Source organism: Apteryx mantelli, chromosome 37 (genome assembly GCF_036417845.1).
Source record: "Apteryx mantelli isolate bAptMan1 chromosome 37, bAptMan1.hap1, whole genome shotgun sequence".
Classification (NCBI taxonomy): domain Eukaryota; kingdom Metazoa; phylum Chordata; class Aves; order Apterygiformes; family Apterygidae; genus Apteryx; species Apteryx mantelli.
In genome coordinates, this window is record NC_090014.1 from 19690 (window position 1) to 39040 (window position 19351).

The following is a 19351-nucleotide window of genomic DNA, read 5'->3' on the forward strand; positions in this document are numbered from 1 at the left end:
CTGACGTGGGTCCTTGCAAGCTGCGATGTGGCTGCGCTTTTGGGTGGCGCTTGCACAATCCTTGCACGTTGCAATGTCTCTGCACCACCTCGTGTCTTTCCACGTTGCAGTGACCTTGCACCAACGTGGGTCCTTGCAAGCTGCAATGCTTTTGGGTGGCCCTTGCGCAGCCCTCGCACATTGCGATGTCTCTGCACCACCACGGGTCCTTGCACCACCTCGAGTCTTTGCACATTGCAATGTCCTTGCACCGACGCGGGGCTTTGCAAGCTGCGATGTGGCTGCGCTTTCAGGTGGCCCTGGCACGTCCTGGTGCCTTTGCACGTTGCAATGACTTTGCACCGACGCGGGGCCTTGCACCACCTCGTGTCTTTGCACATTTCAATGCCTCTGCGCTCCCTTGTGCTTTGGCAGATCCTTGTGTCTTTGCACGTTGCAACGTCTCTGCACCATTGCGGGTCCTCGCACATTGCAACGTCTCTGCACCACCTTGTGTCTTTGCACACTGCAGTGTCCTTGCACCGACGCGGGGGCCCTGCAAGCTGCGATGTGGCTGCGCTTTCGGGTGGCCCTTGCACGGCCTGGGGTCTTTGCACATTGCAATGTCTCTGCGCGTCCACGTGCCCTTGCACCGCCTCGTGCCCTTGCGCAGCCTTGCGTCCCCGCGCGTTGCAATGTCTCTGCGCGTCTTTGCACGTCCTCGTGCGAGGCTGCGTGCCGTCGCACGCCGCGGAGTCTCTGCGCTTCCGTGTGGCTTTGCACGGCCGCGTGGCTTTGCGCGTTGCAATCTCCCTGCTCTTCCGCGCGTCCTCGTGGCCCCTGCGAGCTGCGACGTCTCTGCCCTCCCGCGTGTCTTTGTGCATCCTCGTGTCCTTGCACCTCGCAGTGTCCTTGCACGTTGCAAAGCCTCTGCATGTCTGTGTGTCCTTGCACGTGGCAAAGCCTCTGCGCGTCTGCGTGTCCTTGCACGTCCCTGCGTCCTTGCACGTCCTTGCGCCTTCGCACACCCTCGTGTCCTTGCGTGCCCTCGTGTCCTTGCCTGTCCTTGTGCCTGTGCACTCCCGCGCGCCCTCGCGCACCGTCGTGTCTTTGCACGTCCCGGTGCCCTTGCACGTCCCCGGGTCTTGGTGCCCTTGCACGTCCCGGTGCCCTTGCACGTCCTCGTGCAGGACAGGGAGGGAGGGGGGAGGCCTGGAAGGTCCCTCCCGGACGCCTGGGCCCCTCCCGGACGCCTGGGCCCCCGTGCGAGACCCCCCCCCCTTGCACGACTCCCCCCCCCACACACACACACTTTGCCCCAGGCGCCGCCGTGACAACCGGGCGCCGTTGCCGCAGCGACAGCATCCTCGCGGGCCCGTTGCCGGGGGAAGGCTGACCCGTTGCCGGGGCGACGGCGGCGCCCTGGCAACCCGGGGCAGGTTGCCATGGAGACGGCCGGTCCGCCTGTCTCCCTGGGAACGGTTGCCGGGGCGCGTCGCCACGGGGATGTTTTTCCTCCGCGCCGCCGCCGCCGCGTCCTTGAGGCCGCTGGGGGGAGACGATGCAGGGGGGGAACGGGGGCCCTGCGGGTGTGCGATGGGGCGTGCAAATCCCCCCGGGGTGTGCGATGGGGCGTGCAAACCCCCTGGGGTGTGCAAACTCCCCTGGGACGTGCTATGGGGTGTGCAAACCCCCCCAGGGCGTGCAAACCCCACTGGGATGTGCTATGGGGTGTGCAAGCCCTGGAGGAGTGTGCAAACCCCACGGGGACGTGCTATGGGGCGTGCAAAGCCCCCTGGGTCATGCAACCCCCCCTGGGACGTGCTATGGGGCGTGCAACCCTCCCCCCCGGGGTGTGCAAGGCCTGCTGGGAGGTGCTATGGGGCGTGCAGACCCTGCTGGGGTGCACTGCGGGGTGTGCAAGCCCTGGAGGAGTGTACAAACCCCACGGGATGTGCCCTGGGACGTGGAAACACCAGCAGGGCGTGCAAACCTCGCTGAGGCATTGCGCAGGGCGTGCAAAATTCTCTGGGCCGTGCAAAGCCCGCTGGGATGTGCAACAGGGTTTGCAGACCCTGGAGGAGTGTGCAAACCCCTCTGGGCCATGCAAACCTCGCTGGGCCTTGCTATGGGCCGTGCAAAGCCCGCTGGGATGTGCAAACCCTGCTGGGCCGTGCAAACCTTGCTGGGTCGTGCAAACCCTGCTGAGACGTGCAATGGGCCGTGCAAACCTTGCTGGGTCGTGCAAACCCTGCTGAGACGTGCAATGGGCCGTGCAAACCTTGCTGGGCTGTGCAAACCTTACTGGACTGTGCTACGGGCCGTGCAAACCCCTTTGGGGCATGCAATGGGCCGTGCAAACCTTGCTGGACCATGCTACAAGCTGTGCAAACCCCTTTGGGTCGTGCAAACCTTGCTGGGTTGTGCAAACCCCTCTGGGCCGTGCAAACCCTGCTGAGACGTGCAATGGGCCGTGCAAACCTTGCTGGGTCGTGCAAACCCCCGTTGCCCCCCGAGGACACCACAACCCACCGCCCCACACCCACGTGCGCGTGTCGCACGGCCCCGGTGCACATGGGGGGCTCGCAGGCCTCGTGCGAGCGCCCCCCTTGCACGTTCCCCCCCCCTTGCATGTTCCCCCCCCCTTGCACATCCCCCCCCCTTGCACGTCCCCCCCCCCTTGCACGTCCCCCCCCTCTCCCAAGGGCAGCCCGAGGTCGCGGGACGCCGGCGTGGGGCCTCGCACGGGTTCTCGCACGGGCTCCATCGTCCCCGCGCGCTAACGGCCTCCTTCTCTCCCGCCCCGCCGCCGCGCCGTGGCCGCCCCGCAGAGGAGCTTCCCGTGGAAGGTGAGCCGAGCCGAGCCGTGCCGCGCGTGCGAGGCCGCGTGTGCGAGGCCGGGCCGGGTGGGGGGTGTGTGTGTGTGTGCGGCGCTCAGGGACTCGTGCAAGCCTCGGATCTCGTGCGTGGGGCAGCGCTGGTGCAAAGGTCGGGGGGGGCTCGTGCAAAGCTCAGGGGTTTCATGCAAAGGTCGGGGACTTGTGCAAAGCTCAGGGGGTTTTTTGCGTGGAGCAGGGCTTGTGCAAAGCTCGGAGGGACTCGTGCAAAGCTCTGGGAGTTCGTGCAAGGCTCAGGGGTTCATGCACAGCTCAGGGACTCGTGCAAGCCTCGGATCTCGTGCGTGGAGCAGTGTTGGTGCAAAGGTCAGGGACTCGTGCATGGAACAGGGCTCGTGCAAAGCTTGGGGACACTCGTGCAAAGCTCAGGGGTTTCGTGCAAAGGTCAGGGACTTGTGCAAAGGTCAGGGACTCGTGCGTGAAGCAGGGCTCGTGCAAAGCTCTGGGAGTTCGTGCAAGGCTCAGGGCTTGTGCGAAGCTCACGTCTGTGCCCAGAGCCGGAGCTTGTGCGACGCTCGGGGGCTCGTGCACGTCGCGGGGGCTTGCACGACGCTCGGGTCCGTGCGACGCTCGGGGGCTCGTGCCACACTCGGGCCTCGTGCGTGTCGCGGGGCTCGTGCGACGCTTGGGGGCTCGTGCACGCTGCAGGGTCCGTGCGACGCTCGCCGCCGTGCGCAGGGCAGGTGCTCGTGCGAGGTCGGGGGGGTTGCACGGCTCAGGGGTCCGTCTGCCCCACGTCACACGCGTGTGCACCCCGTGGTGCGTGTGCGTGGGGGGGGGTGTTTCGTGTGCCCACGTGCCGCACGCGTGTGCTTGCCGTGTGCGTGTCGGCAGGGCTCTGCGGGCCTGGTCTGTGCCCGTGTCCTGGGCAGCACACACGCATGTGCGAGCCAGGTCTGTGTGCAAGGACGTGCACACGCGTGTGTGAGCTGGGTCCATGTCCAGGACAGTGCGCACATGTGTGTGAGCCAGGTCCATGTGCAAGGAAGTGCGCACGTGTGTGCGAGCCGGGTCTGTGTCCGGGGCGGTGCGCACGCATGTGCGAGCCGGGTCTGTGTCCAGGGCGGTGCACATGCATGTGTGAGCTGGGTCTGTGTGCGAGGACGTGCACACGCATGTGCGAGCTGGGTCCATGTGGGAGGACATGCACATGCGTGTGTGAGCCAGGTCTGTGTGCGAGGCCATGTACACGTGTGCGAGCCGGGTCCATGTGCGAGGACATGCACATGCGTGTGAGCCGGGTCCGTGTGCGAGGATGTGCACATGCGTGTGCGAGCCGGGTCTGTGTCTGGGGCGGTGCACACACGTGTGCGAGCCGGGTCCGTGTGTGAGGACGTGCACATGCGTGTGAGCCGGGTCCGTGTGTGAGGACGTGCACATGCGTGTGAGCCGGGTCCATGTGCGAGGCCGTGCACACGCATGTGCAAGCTGGGTCCGTGTGTGAGGATCTGCGCACACACATGTGCAAGCTGGGTCCGTGTGTGAGGCCGTGCACACGCGTGTGCGAGCCGGGTCCGTGCGCGAGGATCTGCACACGCCTGCGCTGCCCGTGACAGCGCCGCACATGCGTGTTCCCCAGCGCCAGGCCCCGCCCCCTGGGGATGACATCACCCCCGGCTGCCCAATGAGAAGCGGCCATGCAAATGAGGGAGGGGAGTGGCGCAGCCAACGAGCTGGGGCACTGCAGAGGGCGGGGGGGGGGGTGGCAGGTGCCTGGGCGGGGCTATGCAAATGACAGGGGCTAAGCAGCCAATGGGGTGGCAGGATCTAACGGCCAGTGAATGGAGGGCTGGGTTGGGCGGGGCTTGCACGAGGGGCGTGTGACATGGGGGTGGGGCTTGCAGAGGGGGGACAACACGGGGCGTGTTTGGGGGGCGGGGCTTGCACAAGGGGCACGCAACGTGGGGGCGGGGCTTGCACGAGGGGCGTGCGACACGGGGCCTTTTGGGGCGGGGCTTGCACGAGGGGCGTGCGATGCACGGGGGGGCGGGGCAGCCCTGAGCGGAGCGGGGAAGCGTCCTTGTCCCCGTGTCCCCTGCGAGGCTTGGGGGGGGGGGGGACACACACATCCCCGTGCAAGGCCCCGCGTCCCGTGCGAGCCGGGGGGCTGGTGCCCTCGTGCGAGGCCCCGTGTGAAGCTGCCATCCTCGTGCGAGGCCCCGTGCGAGGCCGGTGCCCCCGTGCGAGGCCCCGTGCAAGGATGGTGCTTCCGTGCGAGGCCCCGTGCAAGGCCGCCATCCTCGTGCGAGGCCCCGTGCGAGGCGGCCGCTCGCTCCGTGCCCCCCCCCCCCCGCTTGCACCGTTGCAGCCCCCCCTCCCCCTTCCCCCCCCCGTCGCCGGGAGAGGACAGAAAGGGGAAAAGAAGCATTTTGGGGGCGATGCTTCGCTTTCCGCCTTTGCGTCCGTCCGTCCGTCCCGCCCCGTCCGTGCGTCCGTGCGTCCGTCCCGGCATCCCCGTGCGATGCCTGTCACAAGTTAAAAGCGGCTTTTAAATTGTGGCTGGGGGGCGCGGGACCCCCCCCCGCCCCCCCCCGTGACTCGTCTCTTCTCTCTCCTCCCTCCTCCCTTTGCCTTTGCTTCTTTTTCGCTTTTTTCCTTTTTTTGGCGTTTTTTTTGCTTTTTTTTTTTTTGCTTTTTTTTTTTTGCACTTTCCCCCCTTTTTTGCATTTTTCCCCCCTTTCTCTCTCTCTCTCTTCTCCCCCCCCTCCCCCCCCCCCCAAGGTCCTGCTCACCTGACGCTAAGCAGCCAAGGTATGACGCGCCCTCCCCTCCCCCCCCCCCCCCCGCGCTCGTGCGACGGGTCCCGTCCCCCCCCCCCGTCCCCTCCCCCCCCGCCCCCCCCCGCAGCGTGCGGCCGTGCGGCACGACGGGCGGGTCCCTCGCACGGGGACGCCCCCCCCCCCTTGCACGGGGAGCCGGGGGAGCGGGCCAACGCGTCGCCTTGCACGAGGGGGAAGCGGGGGGTGCGTCGCCTTGCACGGGGACCCCGGGGAGCGTGCAAATGGGTCGCCTTGCACGGAGACCCGAGGGTCCCCTTGCACGAGGGAGAATTGAGCGTGCATCGCCTTGCACGGAGACCCGAGGGTCCCCTTGCACGAGGGAGAATTGAGCGTGCATCGCCTTGCACGGAGACCCGAGGGTCCCCTTGCACGAGGGAGAATTGAGCGTGCATCGCCTTGCACGGAGACCCGAGGGTCCCCTTGCACGAGGGAGAATTGAGCGTGCATCGCCTTGCACGGAGACCCGAGGGTCCCCTTGCACGAGGGAGAATTGAGCGTGCATCGCCTTGCACGGGGACCCGAGGGAGTGTGCAAGCGCCTCCCTTTGCACAGAGAGCTGGGGGTCTCCTTGCACGGGGACCCGAGGGAGAATTAGGGGTGCATCACCTTGCACGGGGACCCAAGGGAGCGTGCAAGCGTGTCCCCCCTTGCATGGGGACCCGAGGGAGAATTGAGTGTGCAATCACGTTGCACGGGACCCAAGGGAGAATTGGGGGCTGCATCGCCTTGCACGGAGCCCTGAGGGTCCCCTTGCACGGGGACACAAGGGAGCGTGCGTGCGCCTCCCCTTGCACAGAAAGCTGGGGGTCCCCTTGCACAGGGACCCAAGGGAGAGTTGGGGGGGTGCATCGCCTTGCACGGGGACCCAAGGGAGAACTGAGCGTGCATCGCCTTGCACGGAGCCCTGAGGGTCCCCTTGCACGGGGGCACAAGGGAGCGTGCAAGCGCGTCCCCCTTGCACGGGGACCCGAGGGAGAACTGAGCGTGCATTGCCTTGCACGGAGACCCGAGGGAGCGTGCAAGCGCGTCCCCTTGCACAGAAAGTTGCGGGTCCCCTTGCACGGAAACCCAAGGGTCCCCTTGCACGAGGGAGAGTTGAGCGTGCATCACGTTGCACAGGGACCCGAGGGAGCGTGCAAATGCATCGTGTTGCACGGGGACCCGAGGGAGCGTGCAAGCGCGTCCCCTTGCACGGAAAGCTGCGGGTCCCCTTGCACGGGCGCTCGAGGGTCCCCTTGCACGAGGACGCGAGGGAGCGTGCGTGCCCCCCCCCCCGCCCCTTGCACGCCCGCGGGGCCCCGTCGCCTCACGCGTCTCCTCCCGCCCAGGGCCCGCCGAGGTCGCCGAGGGGGGGCCCGGCCACGGCGCCGCCGAGAGCCAGCAGGCGGCGAAAGGTCAGTGCCCCGGACGCCTGGGCCCTTCCCCTCCCCCCCCCCACCCCCCCCCGCCGGGGCCCAGGCGTCCGGGGCCCTCCCGGGGCGCGCGCACACGCGTGTGCCAGGCGTGTTCCCGCGGGGCTCGGGGTCAGGCGGGAGCCTCGAGGTGCTGCACACGCGCGCACGCGGCTCTCGCACGGCGGGGGCACGCGTGGCCCTGGTGCACACGTGTGTGCACGCATGTCGGTGCAAATCCACCCTGCACACTCACAGTGTGCGCGTGTGCTGTGCACGCTCGCGGGTGCACGTCTGCCCCTGCACGCTCACAGTGTGCACACGTGTGCTGTACATGTTCGCGGGTGCACGTCCGCCCCTGCACGCTCACGGTGTGCACACGTGTGTGCACACATGTCAGTGCAAACCCACCCTGCACGCTCATGGTGTGCGCGTGTGCTGTGCACGCTCACAGGTGCACATCCACCCCTGCACGCTCACAGTGTGCACACGTGTGCTGTGCACGCTCGCAGGTGCACGTCCGCCCCTGCACGCCCCCGGTGCATGGTTGCACCAGGGTTTCATGCCCAGGCTGCTTCTCTGCGTGCTCCCAGTGCACCCACGCCGTGCACGCAGGCTGTGCACACGCGTGTGCATGCACGCAGGTGCATATTCACCCATGCACGCTCCACACACCTCTCCGCAGTCTCCTAGCACACCCTCAGCATGTTGTGCACATGCGTGTGCATGCACGCAGGTGCACATCCCACCCACGCACACCCCACACGCCTCTCTGCAGGCTCCTAGCACACCCTCACCATGCACACATGCCATGCACATGCGTGTGCATGCACACAGGTGCACATCCCACCCATGCACGCCCCACACGCCCCTCTGCAGGCTCCTAGCACACCCTTAGCATGCCGTGCACACGCGTGTGCACGCACACAAGTGCACATCCATCCATTCACACCTCACACGCCTCTCTGCATGCTCCCAGCACACCCTCACCATGCACACATGCCGTGCACACGCATGTGCATGCACGCAGGTTCACATCCACCCGTGCACGGGCCCAGAGCGAAGGTTGCGCCGGGGATTCGCGCCCAGGCCGATGCATCAGCGCCGGGTGCGCGGGTGCAACGCGCGTCGGCGCGACGGGTGCTGACGGCGCGGCGGCCCCGCAGGGAAGGAGGAGTACGTGGCCACCTTCAAGGGCAACGAGTTCTTCTGCTACGACCTGTCGCACAACCCCATCCAGAGCAGCACGGACGAGCTGACGCTGTCGTTCCGCACGCTGCAGCGCAACGGGCTGCTGCTGCACACGGGCAAGTCGGCCGACTACGTGAACCTGTCGCTCAAGAGCGGCGCCGTCTGGCTCGTCATCAACCTGGGCTCCGGCGCCTTCGAGGCCCTGGTGGAGCCCGTCAACGGCAAGTTCAACGACAACGACTGGCACGACATCCGCGTCACCCGCAACCTGCGCCAGGTAGGGCCCCCCCCCTCCACCGCCGCCGCTGCTGCCGCTAAGGGCCCAGGCGTCCGGGCCGGCCCCGGACGCCTGGGTCCCTTCCCTTGGGTGGGTGTCCCGGACGCCTGGGTCCCTTCGCCGGTGGTGTCCCGGACACCTGGGCCCCCTCCCTGGGTGGGTGTCCCGGATGCCTGGGTCCCTTTGCTGGGGCACAGTCCCGGACGCCTGGGCCCCCTCCCCGGGTGGGTGTCCCGGACGCCTGGGTCCCTTCCCCAGGGCTCCATGGGACCGGCTGAAGCCGGAGCCCCGGACGCCTGGGTCCCTTCCCCAGTTGGGTGTCCCGGACGCCTGGGTCCCCTCCCCAATTCCCTATGGGGTCAGCTAGGTGGGGAGTCCCGGATGCCTGGGCCCCTTCCCCATGCTCCATGGGGCAGGCCAGGCTTTGCGCCCCGGACGCCTGGGCCCCTTCCCCATGGGGTTGATGTCCCCGGACGCCTGGGCCCCTTCCCCATGGGGTTGATGTCCCCGGACGCCTGGGCCCCTTCCCCATGGGGCTGATGTTCCCGGACGCCTGGGCCCCTTCCCCATGGGGCTGATGTTCCCGGACGCCTGGGCCCCTTCCCCATGGGGCTGATGTTCCCGGACGCCTGGGTCCCTTCCCCATGGGGCTGATGTCCCTGGACGCCTGGGCCCCTTCCCCATGGGGCTGATGTCCCCGGACGCCTGGGTCCCTTCCCCATGGGGTTGATGGTTGATGTCCCCGGACGCCTGGGCCCCTTCCCCATGGGGCTGGTGTTCCCGGACGCCTGGGCCCCTTCCCCATGGGGCTGATGTTCCCGGACGCCTGGGCCCCTTCTCCATGGGGCTGATGTTCCCGGACGCCTGGGCCCCTTCCCCGGCGGGTGGGACACGGGGGGGTGGTGTCAGCGGGGGGGGGGGGGGGGTGGTGATGGTGACACCGACCGGGGGGGGGGGGGGGGTCGCCCCCACCCCTCTCTAACGAGGTTTCTACTTCTCTCCCCCCCCCGCCCCTGCCGCCCCCCCCCCCCCCCGTGCGACGGCGGCACCAGCAACCGCCCCCCCCCCATATGTGTGTGTGCGACTAACACGCTTGGCGGCCCCCCCCCACTAACCCCCCCCCACTAACCCCCCCTCCCCCACTAACCCCCCCCCGCCCCCCCCCGCCGGGCCCGCCAGTCACTTGCGGTTCTGTTGTGTTTTGTCGTTTTCGGGCGGCTTTTGCCCCGTTCGCCCGGCAGCACGCGGGCATCGGACACGCTATGGTAAACAAACTCCATTACCTGGTAGATATCCGCCTCTCTCGTTGTCTTCTCGGGGCCCCGAGGCCCCGGCGCTTCCCCCCCCCCCCGCCCCCCTGTCCCCCCCCCCCGACCCCTTTTCCATCGGGTTTCGCCCCGGTTCCGGCTGCCCCCCCCCCCTCCCTGGGGTGACACGAGCTCGTGGGGCCTCGGGCGCTGCCGGCCCCAGCGAGCGGCTGCCGGGCCTCGGGGGGGGCTGTTATGGGGGGGGGGTTACGGTTTGGGGTTTTTTTTTGTTTTTTTCCCCTTTTTTCCTTTTTTTTCCATTTTTTTGTTATTTTGCACTTTTTTTGTTCTTTTATTACTTTCCCCTTTTCCTCCCCCTCCCCCCTTCTTCACATTTCTTACTTTCCCCCTTTTCTTTTCCCCCCTTTTCTTTTCCCCCCTTTTCTTTTCCCCCCTTTTCTTTCCCCCCTTTTCTTTCCCCCCTTTTCTTTCCCCCCTTTTCTTTCCCCCCTTTTCTTTTCCCCCCTTTTCTTTCTTTTTTCCCCATTTCCCCCAATTTTCTATCTTTCCCCATTTTCTGTCATTTTTCCCCCATTTTCTGTCATTTTTTTCCCCATTTTCTGTCATTTTTCCCCATTTTCTATCTTTTCCCCCCATTTTCTATCATCTTTTTCCCCATTTCCCCCCTTTTCTTTCCTTTTTTAAACTATTTTTAAAGGGTTTTTTTTTTGCCCCCCCCCCCCCCCGTGTCCCCCCCCCCAAATCCCCGACCCGGCGCCAGAAATGCAAAATCCCGGGAAAAGGCCCCAGCTGCGTCGCCGGTGCCGCACGGGGGGGCCCTGCCGTGTCCCCCCCCCGCCGTGGCCTCGCACGTGGCCTCGCACGTGGCCTCGCACGCCTCGCACGCCGCTTCGCCTCGCACGGCCCCGCGGCGCTGCCTTCCTCCCGCCGCCGCCGCCTCCTCCTCCTCCTCCCTCCTCCTCCTCCTCCTCCTCGCGCCCGGGGACGCCGCCGGCCGGCGCGACGCGGCCTGACCCCCCCCCCCCGCCAGGGCGTGCGATTGCACGAGTGTGTGTGTGTGTGTGTGAGTGTGCAAACGTGCGAAAGCACGGCCGGGCGCGTGTGCGCACGAGTGTGCGCGATTGCACAAGGTCACGGCTCTGCGTGCATGTGCACAAGCGTGCGATTGCACGGTGCCGCAGATGGGTGTGTGCGTGTGCACAAGCGTGTGATTGCACAAGGTCACGGCTCTGCGTGCATGTGCACAAGTGTGCGATTGCACAGTGCCGCGGATGGGTGTGTGCGTGTGCACAAGCATGTGATTGCACGGGGTCATGCTCTGTGTGCACGTGCACAAGTGTGCAATGCACAGTGTTACAGATGGGTGTGCACAAGCGTGTGATTGCACAAGGTCACGGCTCTGTGTGCGTGTGCACAAGCGTGCGATTGCACGGTGCCGCGGATGGGTGCGCGTGTGCACAAGCGTGTGATTGCACAAGGTCACGGCTCTGCGTGTATGTGCACAAGCGTGCCATTGCACAGTGCCGCGGATGGGTGTGTGCACACAAGTGTGATAGCCCACGGTTATGGCTGGGTGTGCATGTGCGTGAGTGATCGCACGGGGTTGCGGATGGGTGCACGTGTGCAGGCGTGTGCAATTGCACGGGGTCACGGCTCCACGTGTGCATGCACAAGTGTGCAATTGCACAGGGTTATGGATGGGCGTGCATGAGAGTGTGGTTGTACCAGGTGTGCATGTGCAGGCGTGTGCGGTTGCATGGCGTCGTGGCCGGGCCGTGCGTGTGCGCTGGTGCCGGATCACGCCTGGGGCGGGACCGCGGCTGCCGTGTGCACAGCTGGGTGTGCGTGTGCACCAGAGCAGCGTCACGGCTGGGGCGCACACGCGTGTGCGTCGATGCCAGGCCCAGGCCGGTGTGTGTGCGTGTGCCCGGCCGTGCGCGGTGCAGGGCGTCTCTCGGCATCGGTGCAAGAGGGGCTTGTGCAGGGTCACCCCGTGTGCACACGCGGGTGTGCATGTGTTCAGGGCAACGTGCTCTGGGGAGCGTGCATGCGTGTGCGTGTGTGTGTGTGTGCATGCAACTGTGTGCCTCTGTGTGGGGGTATGCACATGCAACCATGTGCGTGTGTGTGCAAGTGTGTGCATATGCATGTGTGTGCAGGTGTGTGTGTGCAAGCGCGTGCATATTTGTGTGCGTGCAACTGTGTGCATCTGTGTGTGGGCATGCGTGTGCATGTGTGCATGCATGTGTGTGTGCAACTGTGTGCATATGTGTGCGTGCGTGCAGCTGTGTGTGCATATGTGTGTGCATGCAAGCATATGCAGGTGTGTGCAACCATGTGCATGCGTGTGTGTCTGCGTGCGTGCAAGCATGTGCATATGAGTGTGTGCGTGCAGGTGTGTGCAGGTGTGTGTGTGCATCTGTGTGTGTGCAACTGTGCATCTGTGTGTGTAAGCGTGTGCATATGCATGTGTGTGCAACCATGTGCATGTGCGTGTGCATGTGTGTGTGTGCATGTGTGCAAGCGTGTGCATATGCGTGTGCAGGTGCGTGCAATCATGTGCGTGTGCATGCATGCGTGTGCAGGTGTGTGTGCAAGCGTGTGCGTGTGCGTGTGCAGGTGCGTGTGCAAGCGTGTGTGCGCCCACGGGGGAGCGTGCGAGATCACACCGCTACCCACCCCCCGGGCCCCGTCGCCCCCGTCCCGCCGGCGTCCCCCCGCGCCCCCCGTCCCGTCCCGTCCCGTGCCGTGCCGTGCCGTGCACGCCGCCCCGCTCGCACGCCCCTCGCACGCCCGTGCACGCGCCTCGCACGCCCCTGCACGCCCTGCCCGGCCGCGGGGCGCTGAGCCCCGCCGCGCTCGTGCCGCCCGGCCCCACTAACGCCGCCCGCCCCCACTAACAGCCATTTTTCTGTCTGAGCTTGGTCCCGTCCGAGACCCCCCAAACTCGTTACTAACCCGTCACGTCACGTCGCCCCCCCCCCCGTCGTCACCCCACGTGTCACCTCCCCCCCGTCCCCCCCCCCCCAGGTGCAGCCCGGACGCCTGGGCCCCTTGGAGGGGGGACCCGGACGCCTGGGCCCCCCCTTGGGTTGTTTTGGGGGGGGGGGGTTGGGGCCCAGCCTGGGGGGCTCCGTGTCCCGGGGGGGCCGAGGGGCCCCGGTGCCTCCTCGCACGAGCCCTGGGTGCAGCCTCGCACGAGGCCTCGGTTGTGACCTTGCACAAATCCTTGGTGCCTCCTTGCACGGGGCCCCGGTGCAACCTTGCACAAGCCCTAGTGAGTCTTTGCACAAGGCCCAAGGTGCCTCCTTGCACGAGGCCCTGGTGCATCTTTGCACAAGTCTTTGGTGCTCCTCACACGAGGCCCCGGTGCAACCTTGCACAAGCCCCGGTGCAACCTTGCACAAGTGCTTGGTGCCTCCTCACACGAGGCCTCAGTTGCATCCTCGCACGAGGCCCTGGTGCATCTTTGCACAAGCCCTAGTGCGCCTTTGCACAAGGCTCTGGTGCAACCTCACACAAGTGCTTGGTGCCTCCTTGCGCGAGGCCTCAGTTGTGTCCTTGCACAAGTCCTGGGTGCAGCCTCACACGAGGCCCAGGTGCATCTTTGCACGAGGCCCTGGTGCAACCTTGCACAAGCCCTAGTGCGTCTTTGCACGAGGCCCAAGGTGCATCCTTGCACGAGCCCTGGCCTCCAGCCCCCCGGCCCCGTGCGAGGCCCCCCCATGTCCCCCCATGTCCCCCCCCCGTGTCACCCCCATCCCGCGGGGCTGGGCCCCCCCCCCCCAGACACAGAAATGGCTGCGGCGGCGGCGGCGGCGGCGGGGTGGGCGCCCGCTGAGGCCGGCCCGCTCGTGCCGCAGGTGACCATCTCGGTGGACGGCATCCTCACCACGACGGGCTACACGCAGGAGGACTACACCATGCTGGGCTCCGACGACTTCTTCTACGTGGGCGGCAGCCCCAACACCGCCGACCTGCCCGGCTCCCCCGTCAGCAACAACTTCATGGGCTGCCTCAAGGACGTGAGCGCCGGGGGGCTGCGGGGGGCAACGCTGCACGGGCTGCACTGGTGCACGGGCTGCACAGGGCCACGGGGTGCAATGGTGCATGGTGCATGGGGTGCATGGGACATGGGGTGCAACGGTGCACGGGGTGCAATGGTGCACATGGTGCACGGGGCCATGGGGCGCAACGATGCATGGTGCATGGGGTGCAATGGTGCATGGGGTGCATGGGACATGGGGATGCAATGGTGCACAGGGCGCTGCGGTGCACAGGGCGCAGTGGTGCATGGAGTGCAATGGTGCACAGGGTGCTGCAGTACACGGGACACAGGGTGCAACGGTGCACAGGGTGCACAAGGCCACGGGGTGCAATGGTGCATGGGACATGGGGTGCAACAGTGCATGGGGAGCACAGAGACATGGGGTGCAACGGTGCACGGGACACAGGGTGCAACGATGCACAGGGTGCACAAGGCCACGGGGTGCAATGGTGCATGGGACATGGGGTGCAACAGTGCATGGGGAGCACAGAGATATGGGGGTGCAACGGTGTACGGGGTGCGATGATGCATGGGACATGGGGTGCACAGGGGCACGCGCGGGTTGCAGTGGTGCATAGGGCGCGTGGGGACACGGGGCGCACGGGGGCACGCAGGGACGGTGCATGGGGTGCAACGGCGCTCAGAACATGGGGTGCAACGGTGCATGGGGGTGCACGGTGTGGGGGTGCGCAGGGACACAGGGGGGTGCACGGGGGTGGTGCACGTGCGTTGCTCACACGTGCTGTGCCGCATCCCCGTGCATCGAGCCGGGCACCCACGTGTGCCGTGCATCGCACATACGTGCCATGCCAGTGCTCCTGTGTGCCGTGCACGGCCCATGTGTGCTGTGCCTTGCAAATGCGTGCCGTGCCGTGTCCCCGTGCACCGAGCCGGGCACCTGCGCGTGCCGTGCATCGCATGTACATGCCATGCATGGCCCCCCCCCGCGTGCCATGCGTTGTGTACGTGCACTGTGCATTGCACGCGTGCGCTGTGCATGGCCCGTGCGTGCTGTGCATTGCGTGTGCATGCCGTGCATTGCGTGTGCACGCCACGCATTGCATGCACGTGCCGTGCACGGCCCCTGGGCACCGTGCATCGCGTGTGCATGCTGTGCATCGCGTGTGCATGCCGTGCATTGCGTGTGCACGCCACGCATTGCATGCACGTGCCGTGCACGGCCCCCGGGCACTGTGCATTGCGTGTGCATGCTGTGCATTGCATGTGCACGCCACGCATTGCATGCACGTGCCGTGCACGGCCCCCGGGCACCGTGCATCACGTGTGCATGCTGTGCATCGCGTGTGCATGCCGTGCATTGCATGTGCACACCATGCATTGCATGCACGTGCCGTGCACGGCCCCTGGGCACCGTGCATCACGTGTGCATGCTGTGCATCGCGTGTGCATGCCGTGCATTGCATGTGCATGCCACGCATTGCATGCACGTGCCGTGCACGGCCCCCAGGCACTGTGCATTGCGTGTGCATGCTGTGCATTGCATGTGCACGCCACGCATTGCATGCACGTGCCGTGCACGGCCCCCGGGCACTGTGCATCGCGTGTGCATGCTGTGCATTGCGTGTGCATGCCGTGCATTGCATGTGCACACCACGCATTGCATGCACGTGCCGTGCACGGCCCCCAGGCACTGTGCATCGCGTGTGCATGCTGTGCATTGCGTGTGCATGCTGTGCATTGCATGTGCATGCCACGCATTGCATGCATGTGCCGTGCACGGCCCCCGGGCACAGTGCATGGTGTGTGCATGCCGTGCATGGTGTGTGCATGCCGTGCATGGTGTGTGCATGCTGTGCATAGCGTGTGCACACTGTGCATTGCATGTGCATGCTGTGCATGGCGTGTGCATGCCGTGCATTGCACGTGCGCGCCGTGCACGGCCCCCCCAGGCACCAGGCCGCGGCCGACACGTGCCGTTGCGGTTGCGGCGCAGGTGGTGTACAAGAACAACGACTTCAAGCTGGAGCTGTCGCGCCTGGCGCAGGAGGGCGACGGGCGCATGCAGCTGCACGGCGCCCTGCTCTTCCGCTGCGAGGCCGTGGCCGCCCTGGAGCCCGTGAGCTTCGCGGCGCCCGACGCCTTCCTGGTGCTGCCGGCGTGGCGCGCCAAGCGCACCGGCTCCGTCTCCTTCGACTTCCGCACCACGGAGCCCAACGGGCTGCTGCTCTTCGGGCACGGGCGGCTGCAGGCGCCGCGCGACGGCCGCCCCCCCCGCGGGCCCCCCCGCGCCGACTACTTCGCCCTGGAGCTGCTCGACGGCCACCTCTACCTGCTGCTCGACATGGGCTCGGGCGGCATCAAGGTGCGCGCCAGCGCCCGCAAGGTCACCGACGGCGAGTGGTGCCACGTGGACTTCCAGCGCGACGGGCGCAAAGGTGCGCGTGCACGGAGGGGTTGCACGGGATGCAAAGGGTGGGTGTGCACGGAGGGGGTGCGTCGGTGCAAATGGGTGTGCGTGCACGGAAGGGTTGCACGGGGTGCAAAGAGTGGGCGTGCACGGAGGGGGTGCGTCGGTGCAAATGGGTGTGCGTGCACGGAGGGGTTGCACGGGGTGCAAAGGGTGGGCGTGCACGGAAGGGTTGCACAGGGTGCAAATGGTGTGCGCGTGCACGGAAGGGTTGCACGGGGTGCAAAGGGTGCGCGTGCATGCAGGGGGTGCGTCAGTGCAAATGGGTGTGCGTGCACGGAGGGGTTGCACAGGGTGCAAAGGGTGCACGTGCATGGAAGAGGTGCATCAGTGCAAATGGGTGTGCGTGCACGGAAGGGTTGCACGGGGTGAAAAGGGTGCGCGTGCACGGAGGGGGGTGCGTCGGTGCAAATGGGTGTGCGTGCACGGAGGGTTTGCACGGGGTGCAAAGGGTGCATCCTCGTGCATCGCTGTGCATCCCTGTGCACCCTGCACATTCCCATGCGTCCCTGCGTGTCCCCATGCACCCCACACATCCCTGCGCAGCCTGCACATCCCCACACGTCCCTGTGCCTCCCCGTGCACCCCGTGCATCCCTGTGCACTGTGCGCTCTGCACATCCCTGCATGACCCTGCGCATCCCTGTGCACCCTGCACATCCCTGTGCATCCCTCTGTGATCCCTGTGCACCTTGCACATCCCTGCACATCCCTGTGCATCCCTGTGCATCCCATACACCCTATGCACCCTGCACATCCCCAGTATCCCTCTGCATCCCTGTGCACCCTGCTCATCCCTGTGCATCCCTCTGTGATCCCTGTGCACCCTGCACATCCCTGCACATCCCTGTGCACCCTATACACCCTATGCACCCTGCACATCCCCAGTATCCCTGCACATCCCTGTGCATCCCTCCGTGATCCCCGTGCACCTTGCACATCCCTGCACATCCCTGCGCACCCCTCCGTGATCCCCGCGCACCCTGCACATCCCTGTGCACCCTGCACATCCCTGCACATCCCTGTGCACCCCATAGACCCTATGCACCCTGCACATCCCTGCGCACCCCTCCGTGATCCCCGCGCACCCTGCACATCCCTGTGCACCCTGCACATCCCTGCACATCCCTGTGCACCCCATAGACCCTATGCACCCTGCACATCCCTGTGCATCCCTCCATGATCCCCACGCACCCTGCACACCCCCAGCCCCCCGCGCGCGTCCCCGGGGTGGCGGCGGCGGCGGCACGGTCTGACGCGGGCGCCCCGGCAGGCTCGGTGTCGGTGAACAGCCGCAGCACGCCGTTCCTGGCGAGCGGCGAGAGCGAGATCCTCGACCTGGACTCGGAGCTCTTCGTGGGGGGGCTGCCGGCGGGGCGGCCGGGGCTGCCGCTGCCGCCCGAGGTGTGGACGGCCTTCCTGCGCTACGGCTACGTGGGCTGCCTGCGCGACCTCTTCGTGGACGGGCGCAGCCGGGACGTGCGGGCGCTGGCGGCCGCCCAGGCGGCTCCCGGCGTGGCCCCCGCCTGCGCCCGCGAGCCCCCCCGGCACTGCGCCGCCGGGCCCTGCCGCCACGGCGGCCTCTGCCGCGAGGGCTGGAACCGCTTCGTCTGCGACTGCCTGGCCACCGGCTACCTGGGGCCGCGCTGCGAGACAGGTGGGCCCGGACGCCGGGGCCCCTTGGCGGGGGGGGGGGGGGTGCACCCGGACGCCTGGGCCCCCTCTGGGGGTGGGGGGAACCCGGACGCCTGGGCCCCTGCAGCACCCGGACGCCTGGGCCCTCTGGGTGGTGGGGGGCACCCGGACGCCTGGGCCCCTGCAGCACCCGGATGCCTGGGCCCCCTGGGAGTGGGAGGCACCTGGACGCCTGGGCCCCCTGGGTGGTGGGGGGCACCCGGATGCCTGGGCCTCCGAGGGGGTGGGGGGAACCCGGACGCCTGGGCCCCTGCAGCACCCGGATGCCTGGGCCCCCTGGCAGTGGGGGGCACCCAGATGCCTGGGCCCCCTGGGGCGATGGGACCCGGCCGAGGGCCCAGGTGTCCGGGCCCCAGGTGAGGGCACTGAGGGGCTGGGCAGGAGCCTCGTTAGCGGAGCGGCTGCTAACGAGCCCCTTGTTACCCCGAGATGGGGCCCAGCTGGGCCCGGACGCCTGGGCCCCTGGGAGGAAGGAAGGGGGCTGCAGGGGGGAGCTGGGGCTCCTGGACACCTGGGCCCCTCAGGGGGGTCTCCCGGATGCCTGGGCCCCTCGGGAGCCTCCCAGATGCCTGGGCCCCTTGGGGAGCTCCCGGACGCCTGGGCCCCTCAGGGGGGTCTCCCGGACGCCTGGGCCCCGGGGTGACGGCGGGGCCCCGCAGAGGCGGCGGTGCTGAGCTACGACGGCAGCATGTACCTGAAGATCCTGGTGCCGGGGGCGGCGCACACGGAGGCCGAGGACGTGGCGCTGCGCTTCATGTCGCCCCGCGCCTACGGGCTGGTGCTGGCCACCACGTCGCGCCAGTCGGCCGACACCCTGCGCCTGGAGCTCGACGGCGGCCGCATGAAGCTCACCGTGAACCTGGGTGAGCCCCGAAACCGCCCCGAAACCGCCCCGAATCCTGGGCAACGCGGGTGCACGAGGGGCCCCGAGCCTTGTGCAACGCAGGTGTGCAAACATCCCTGAGCCTTGTGCAACGCGGGTGCACGGACCCCCGGGAGCCCCGTGCAACACGGCTGCACGAGGGGCCCCAAGGCCGTTGCACCGGGGCCCCCGTCCCGTCCCGTCCCGGCCGGGTTCCCGTTGCACCCGCGGGTGCCGCCCCGCTCCCTCCTTCCTCCCCTCCCTCCTCCTCCTCCTCCTGCCCCGTCCCCGGTTTTGGAGCCTTTGTGACCTCGGGCTCTGCCAGCCGGGACACGCGGCCGGGACCCCCCGGGATCCGGGATCCCCCTGGGATGTGGGATCCTCCTATGGGATCAGGGATCCCTCCCAGGATGTGGATCCCTCCTGGATCGGGGATCCTCCCCCTGGGTTCAGGGATCCCCCCCAGGATCGGGGATCCCCCCTGTGGGATGCGGATCCCTCCGTGGGTTCAGGGATCCCCCCAGGTTTGGGGATCC

The 19351-nt window shown here is 67.3% G+C and overlaps 1 protein-coding gene across 1 annotated transcript in view; it reads left to right on the plus strand.

The window, feature by feature from the left end:
- The window catches only part of LOC136995060 (neurexin-2-like), a 63392-nt gene that overhangs the window by 3983 nt on the left and 40058 nt on the right, over positions 1–19351 (plus strand). The window contains 8 exon segments of the mRNA XM_067314760.1: positions 2811–2828; positions 6985–7050; positions 8214–8515; positions 9757–9801; positions 13647–13808; positions 15786–16227; positions 17532–17915; positions 18613–18816. Coding sequence (XP_067170861.1) covers positions 2811–2828; positions 6985–7050; positions 8214–8515; positions 9757–9801; positions 13647–13808; positions 15786–16227; positions 17532–17915; positions 18613–18816 — 1623 coding nt within the window.